This window comes from Palaemon carinicauda, chromosome 41 (assembly GCF_036898095.1).
Source record: "Palaemon carinicauda isolate YSFRI2023 chromosome 41, ASM3689809v2, whole genome shotgun sequence".
NCBI lineage: Eukaryota > Metazoa > Arthropoda > Malacostraca > Decapoda > Palaemonidae > Palaemon > Palaemon carinicauda.
The window spans coordinates 7,319,466-7,326,965 of record NC_090765.1 but is presented as its reverse complement, the minus strand read 5'-3'; the positions used below and the strand labels follow the sequence as shown (position 1 = coordinate 7,326,965).

At 37.3% G+C, this 7,500-nt stretch overlaps 1 protein-coding gene across 1 annotated transcript in view; it reads right to left on the bottom strand.

The window, feature by feature from the left end:
- The window catches only part of LOC137632189 (transcription factor RFX4-like), a 201,823-nt gene that overhangs the window by 82,061 nt on the left and 112,262 nt on the right, over nucleotides 1–7,500 (bottom strand). Inside the window, exons 3-4 of the mRNA XM_068364068.1 lie at nucleotides 5,140–5,235; nucleotides 3,915–4,555 (exon numbers count right to left, since the gene is read on the bottom strand). Coding sequence (XP_068220169.1) covers nucleotides 3,915–4,555; nucleotides 5,140–5,235 — 737 coding nt within the window. The remainder of the gene's footprint in view (nucleotides 1–3,914; nucleotides 4,556–5,139; nucleotides 5,236–7,500) is intronic.

Sequence of the window (7,500 nt, the reverse complement as noted above, 5' to 3'; positions counted from 1 at the left end):
AACCTTGTAAATGACACGGATGACTCAAAGCAGATATGATATGTTTTCAATAAAAAAATCTTTGTATTAACATCACGAATAATATCATCATTGCTTTTTTCATATTATTCAAAGACTACGATTTTTAGTGTCTTATTAAACACAGTGATTCTGTAATTTATAAACAGGTAGCAAACAGACAAACAAGATGACGGTGAAATCTGAGATATCAAGTCGTAATTGCGTCGTAATAACGTCGTAATTGATAAAAGGGTTTAAATTAAGATCAATGGTAATTAGCTTTCTTTCCATGAAGCTAAACTCCACTAACGTATTATTACTGATAGTGAAAGTTATCGAGATCTGGTTGAAACCAAAAGCTAAATCATCTTTTAAGGAATAAAATAACGTTCAAAATAAAACTTTAATCTTTCACATGTAAGACCAGCAACTGAAGTGTTCATTGCAGATATTTACTTATATTGACAATAACGTATTGGAATTAGTGATGAAGTATTTCTGAAAGTGGTTCTTATTAAAGAATATTATCAAAAGTTGGGTAATTGACAAAATATGAGGCAGTAAAATTTGAAATTTTATGCTACTGCGAAGTATATGGGTAGGCGCTCTCTCGTGACCAATTCTTATTTTGCCTTTTATGAAGTTAAAGGATCGTAAATATTAAGTTAATTGGTTCAAATGGGTGCTATTATCATTGAAATTTCACAAGGAAGTTCTTCAATGCCTGCTATTATGTAAGGCATTTACAGAAAACTGACTTTACACAAATAAGTGTTGCATTCTTACACGGGTTTCATTATTGGGCGAATCGTTTGAATTATTATTATTATTATTAATATTATTACTTGCTAAGCTATAACCCAAGCTAGAAAAGCAGGATGCTATAAGCCCAGGGGCTCCAACAGGGAATATAGCCCAGTGAGGAAAGGAAAAAAGGAAAATATAATATTCTAAGAAGAGTAACAACATTAAAAAATAAATATCTCCTATATAAACTATAAAAAAATTTAACAAAACAAGAGGAAGAGAAACAAGATAGAATAGTGTGCTAGAGTGTACCCTCAAGCAAGAGAACTCTAACCCAAGGAAGTGGAAGACCATGGTACAGAGGCTATAGCACTATCTAAGAATAGAGAACAATGGTTTGATTTTGGAGTGTCCTTCTCCTAGAAGAGCTGCATACCATAGCTAAAGTCTCTTCTACCCTTACCAAAAGAAAAGTGGCCACTGAACAATTACAGTGCAGTAACCCATTGAGTGAAGAAGAATTGTTTGGTAATCTCAGTGTTGTCAGGTGTATGAGGACAGAGAAAAATATGTAAAGAATATGCCAGACTATTCAGAGTGTGTGTAGGCAATGGGAAAATGAACCGTTACCAGAGAGAACGATCCAATGTAGTACTGTCTGGCCAGTCAAAGGACCCCATAACTCTCAAGCGGTAGTATCTCAACGGGTGGCTGGTGCCTTGGCCCTATTTTCGTGCATAAAACAGTTCCAAACAAAACTAAAATAAAAGGAATTTCCGATGAAGTAAAAGTCAAGACACGTAATAAATAATCCCTTGTTGGCTCTCTTGCAAAGAAATGTATAGAGAGACGTGGAACTCTTTGAAGCTTGCTAAGCGCAGTGCCACGCCTGACAACATCCTTCAGCAAGATTCATCTCGATCGTTGGCACAGAAGTTTCTATTCCGGACGCTGTTGCCACAAGACTTATCTCCTGTTGTGACCTGGTCTTTGTCCTTAGAGGTTCTTGACCCCGTGGGAAGTATTGAGATGCTCTCTCTCTCTCTCTCTCTCTCTCTCTCTCTCTCTCTCTCTCTCTCTCTCTCTCTCTCTCTCTCTCTCTCTCTCTCTCTCTCTCAGGTTTGGGTTATTGTTAAAAATATTTTTTTTCTTTCTCGCTGTCTTTCACTTTAGGATGAACATCAAAGAAATTGTATTTCTTAGTTAATGTAATACAACAGAGTTCTCTCTCTCTCTCTCTCTCTCTCTCTCTCTCTCTCTCTCTCTCTCTCTCTCTCTCTCAATAATAAATGCTTTTACCAGAAGTAGTACAATTTGTAATCGGTAGCAGCATCAGCAAGATCTACAAGATATGAATGCACAACATACTGACAGACGGGCAAACAGAAATTGACACGATGACGCAGAATACTGTATTTCAATATATCATCCTCAAGATTATTATTATTATTATTATTATTATTATTATTATTATTATTATTATTATTATTATTATTATTATCATCCTCAATATATGCCCAAGGGGCCCAATGGGAAAAGGAACCCAAAAGGAAAAAGGCACCATAAAACTAAAATATAAATTATCAAAGGACAAAAAATAATAAGATGAATAGTATAGTACCATAAAATTATTTGCCCGACTTCACTTCAACATATTCAACTCTATGATTAGGAAGATCGTTCTACATTATTTTACCCGCTGCTATAAAAACTTCTAGAGTACAGCGCACTATTGAGTTGCACGTGAAAAAAAAAAAAATAATTTAACTCCCTAATATTATCTTATACTTATTCTAAATTAATGGAAGCAGTAGTGTCAAGAAGTAAATCATCGATGGGAATGGACATATTTTTTGTTGTTGTTGTTGTGAATGTCTAATACAGTAACTTGTAATTAGTTCATCTCTAAGAAGTTCTCATTTATGGACATATGTAGGAGATTAAGATTCAAACCCAGACAAATGGGAACCGGTGGTTTTGGGACGTTTATCAATAAGTATACACACCACCTAACAGCTACCGTATGCAATGAGCGGTGAAAATCAATTTCCATATTCTGTGTACACTTATAAAACATTAATTCAAAATGCACTGAAGTAGATGGAACATGTTTCACGCACGCACATACACATTGTGAGTGTCTGTGTCCGTAGGTATCTATTTCCTTTGAAAAATCTTGCTGCAATGCTGATGCCTTTCGGACTCTCAGTAATCATTTTAAAATGAGATTGATAGTCCCATAATATTATCCATCCTGACATCTACTCACCATAGTCAACTATTTACCATGCGCATGATTCGCTTGACGGTAAGGTGTGTAACACGATTATCTTACTGGCGAACCGATTATCAGGACTATGTCGAAATCAGCTATACTTGAGCTAAATAGTCCTAAGGCCATTAAAGAAAAAGTATTTTAGAGGTACAACGAAACCTCTTTTCGTAAGGCTTGAGCCTTGAAGTAGCAAAGGAAGGCTCGCAAAGATAGATACGGATTGTTAGATGACACTGCGGAGGAAAAAACCAACAGGAAGCTTTCATTACCTTCGGCAACTTCGTTGCGTCTAAGGTTGTTTTGATAGGCGTTGTCTATCTGTGTGTTTCCGATTCGCTTAAATTAATAACTATTTGACCAAATTTCCTGAAATTTGGCGGGATGATTTGTCATGATCCAAGAACAATTTGATTAGATATTGGGAGTGATTGGGCCGAAAGTCAAGGACAAAGTTACGAAAAGGTAAACTACAAATCACAAATCTCAATACTATATGACTGAATCTTATTGAATTTGGTGGGATGATTGGCCATGATCCAAGAACTATTTAATTAGATTTTAGGAGTGATTGGGTCAAAACGTCAAGGCCAAGGTCACGAAGAAGAATTCAAAGTGTTAATGGTAAAAGAGAAATAAAATAAAATGTATACAATTTGTATCTTGATTAATTTTGTCAAGCTAAGAAAAATTCCAGCCTGGATTAGTTTTAAAATTAGATATGATGTATACTGATGGGCGGCTAATTATATGATTAAGTAAATTGTAAGTAAAGTAAAGAAAAAATATATAAATAATGATATGCAAGATGTTTTAAAAGAAATGTCAAGCGCTGTTTCACTAGTCTGCGTGCCCCCTCCCAAGAAGAAAAGAAAACCCTTCTGTATTCACTCACCTTTCCAAAACTTGCAGCATTGACTGGCTGGAGGCCTTTCTTATCGCAGAAGTCGACGTAATGGAGATAAAGAGTATTCCTGGGGATGCAGACGCCCTCTGCCATTTCGTAATTCTCCTCCAACCACATCAAAGTTGCCGGCGTTGAGTGTGGTCTCAGAGATCTACCCCCAACGCCTCCTCCCCCTCCACCTCCTCCTCCTCCAATAGCTGTAGTTCCTCGTCCTTTGATTCCACCTCCTCCGTTACTCCCACCACCACCACCACCTCCTCCTCCTTCAAGGTTTCCTCCTCCCAATCTACCTGACGGTGACTCTGTATGACTGTGGCTGGTTCCGTTGCAAGCTTCGTTGATCCTTGCCTCCCTCCCAGGCGAAACAACAATAGGCCCATTGTTGTTATTAGGAAGCGCTGTGCCTCTGGCTCCTCCTTCTCCTTCTGCTGTCAATCTGCCGACGACTACGTCTTCCCTCCTTCCTTCTATCACGCCCGCTTCCCTCCCCCCTGGGTTGTCTCCTATCCTTTCAATTCGCCTCTCTTCCACTCCTGGTCCCAAGTTTCTTCCTTCGCCTTGTTCGCCAAGGCCTCCCCTCACCGAATCGTCTCTTTCTATCATGGCCGCCGTGGTATTGCAACTTCTATCTGGAAGTCAGAGACAGTCTTAGTAATGATTTATGTCTGTGTTACTCTCTCTCTCTCTCTCTCTCTCTCTCTCTCTCTCTCTCTCTCTCTCTCTCTCTCTCTCTCTCTCTCTATCTCTCTCTCTCAGGTAATAAGTATTCAAGGGAATAAACAAATACAGTAATTACATACATCTTAATCCCAACCAATTCAAGTAGCAAGAGGGTAGAAGAACATTTATAAAGAGTACTTTGTTACTTATTTCTATGGAAAAAAAACAGAATGTTAGAGGCATTGCTCTCATTGGTCATATTATCCTGTCAGAGTAAACAACAAGAAATGGGTCCCGTACGAAAGACAACTCGTTTTATCAAAATTAAGAAAATAAAAAGTTTACCACAAAATATTAAAGGTAAGCAAAAATGTATTAAGATAAAATATAAAAGAATTTGCGTTAGCCAGTAGCTTCTGACCCACGTTTTCAAGGAAGCTAGAATGACGCACATAAACTGAAACTAGGAATGGAAACTTTTATCAGAGGAAACTGAAGGGGTTTTCAATCGACGCCATCGATTGGTTGATTTTATCTCCATTCAAAAACTCACCTGCGTTAATACTTTTGAAATGCGCGTACGAGCGGAAATCATCTAATTTCTGGACACCAGCAGAGGGCGCTACGGTAGTACCTCTCAACCACAATTCTGTAAAAAGAGTATAAGATATTCTGTATTGGCATAGTAAATATGTTGTTTACTTCTTAAACATAGTTATGATTGAAAGGATATCGATTTTTTTTTTAAAGCAGAAGTAAACAGCAGCATTATGCATGCAAAATTCATTGTCCGAATATGAACAGCTATAATCTAAAAACTATATACTATGAAGTGTCTAAAATATTGCCTAAGTTCTAATAAAAGCCATTGATCTTGAACACTAATGGCTAATCCGTCTGCGAATTTTGAGGCCGACTGTCATGAGACCAGAGAGACGGTAGGACACAAACACACATACAAACATTCGTGCACAAACAAGCTATAGTTCTTAACTGGGGTTGATTCAGAACACGACACAGCCTTTCCCATACTTTTTTAAAGTAAAAAATTAGTGGCATGCCCTAACGTCCATCTCTTTACTCAATCACATATCATCATCATCATCATCATCATCTCCTCCTACGCCTATTGACACAAAGGGACTCGGTTAGATTTCGGCAGCCGTCTCTATCTTGATCTTTTAATCCAATACGTCTCTATTTATAAGGCAAACACACATAAAAAATCCTCACAATTGGACAAGATGAGGTAAGAAGTCACCCACACCCTCACCAGGGCTAAACACCTTCCCATGTATTTTCATTTACACTTAACAGTTAATTTTACCGCCAACCAGCAGCTTAGGCAGTCGCCAATATCGTTCAGAAACCACAGGATGTAATTTAGTATACATAGAACTCATGTATTGGCTGCATGACAACTTTTCTTGTTTCGAGATCTTTTATTGTAAGTTCCCAGAATCCTTAGGGTTACCCAATTAAAACCAATAATTTTAGAGGTGGTTTTCTGGTTATTGGATGTCTGTTAGATTACTCAGCACTCTGACTTTGTTAGCCTACTAATATGTAGGGGACCAGAGATATTTCAAACATATGAGTTTCCTTTTGGGGTAAAAGACCCTCTTGGGGCAAGAAGAAGGTGGGCATTTTACATATGCATGAAATGAAACAATATGTGATTAATTACATATGATATTTCTTCATAAGATGTATCTATGAATAAGGTACATTTTTTTCTAGATTAGATATGCCAAGAGTTTACAAGAGGAAATCAACTCGGGTATCTTACAGGGAGAAGAGCTACAGGATGATCTCAAAGCCATTTGCAATAGGGACAATGTAATTGTGGTGTGCTTTGAGAACACTAAGTGCCACAGCGATAGAAAAGTTGTCAATCAATGAATAACACTACAATATTTCAAACCTGAACTGAAGGCAACGTATGAAGAAATCAGGACCCACTTAAAATGGGTCCAGGAAGACATGTTTGTGACTTTTATACAAAGCACGAAAAAAAACCTTTTTTGATTCAACTGTCATTTATGTGTGAAGACTTGCTTATAAATTTAAAAATGAAAAATTCCTATCGTGTTTAACATGCATAAAAATGGCTGGAAAGGCTTAGTTTATTGGCTCCATAAAACAGCATTCTCTGTTATCATTCTGGAAGCCAGAGGCAACAAATACTGCATGAGCTGTTTAAGTTAATCTTACCTGGGTGGGTTCATTCTTTAAAATATATGGCAAAGTTTTGTTGGAGGGAAATTTCAGTCCACGAAAAACATAAAATATGAACGAAACATGAATTTAAAATACACTGAGGCCTGTCAATACAGCTGTAACAGTTGGGAAAATGACCAACAGTGAAAGATGAAAAACAACGACTGTTTTTGCACCATGAATACTGCTGTGCCATACATAGATACAATGTTTATATTTGCCCTGGAAAGGATTTCCTGAATTTCCTTTAAATGGAGGACATTCTGTATGCATTGAATCATGTATCTCAAATTGTTAGACTGATGACGAGTGCTTCATGAAATGGCTTAGTTACCTTGTATTACACGACAAACCTGCCCAAGAGGACATACACATTTTGATCCTAGATGGGCATTACAACCACAAGACCCTTGAAACTATTGATTTTGCTAGATATAATGGTTTAATCATAACCTTTCCTACTCACCTCCACTAACCAAATGTTGTCCCTCGATGTATCCTATTTCAAATCATGTAAGGAAGCTTACAACATGGATCCAGATGACAGTATGGTAAGAAATGCTTGAGAAAAATATCTCCAATTCGTGGAATACGAATTTTCGTCTCTGTATATGAGAAAACAGCTACCATAGATAAGGCTGTGGATGGTTTTAGAACTACAGGTTCATGGTCCTTCCATGAAAACATCTTCACA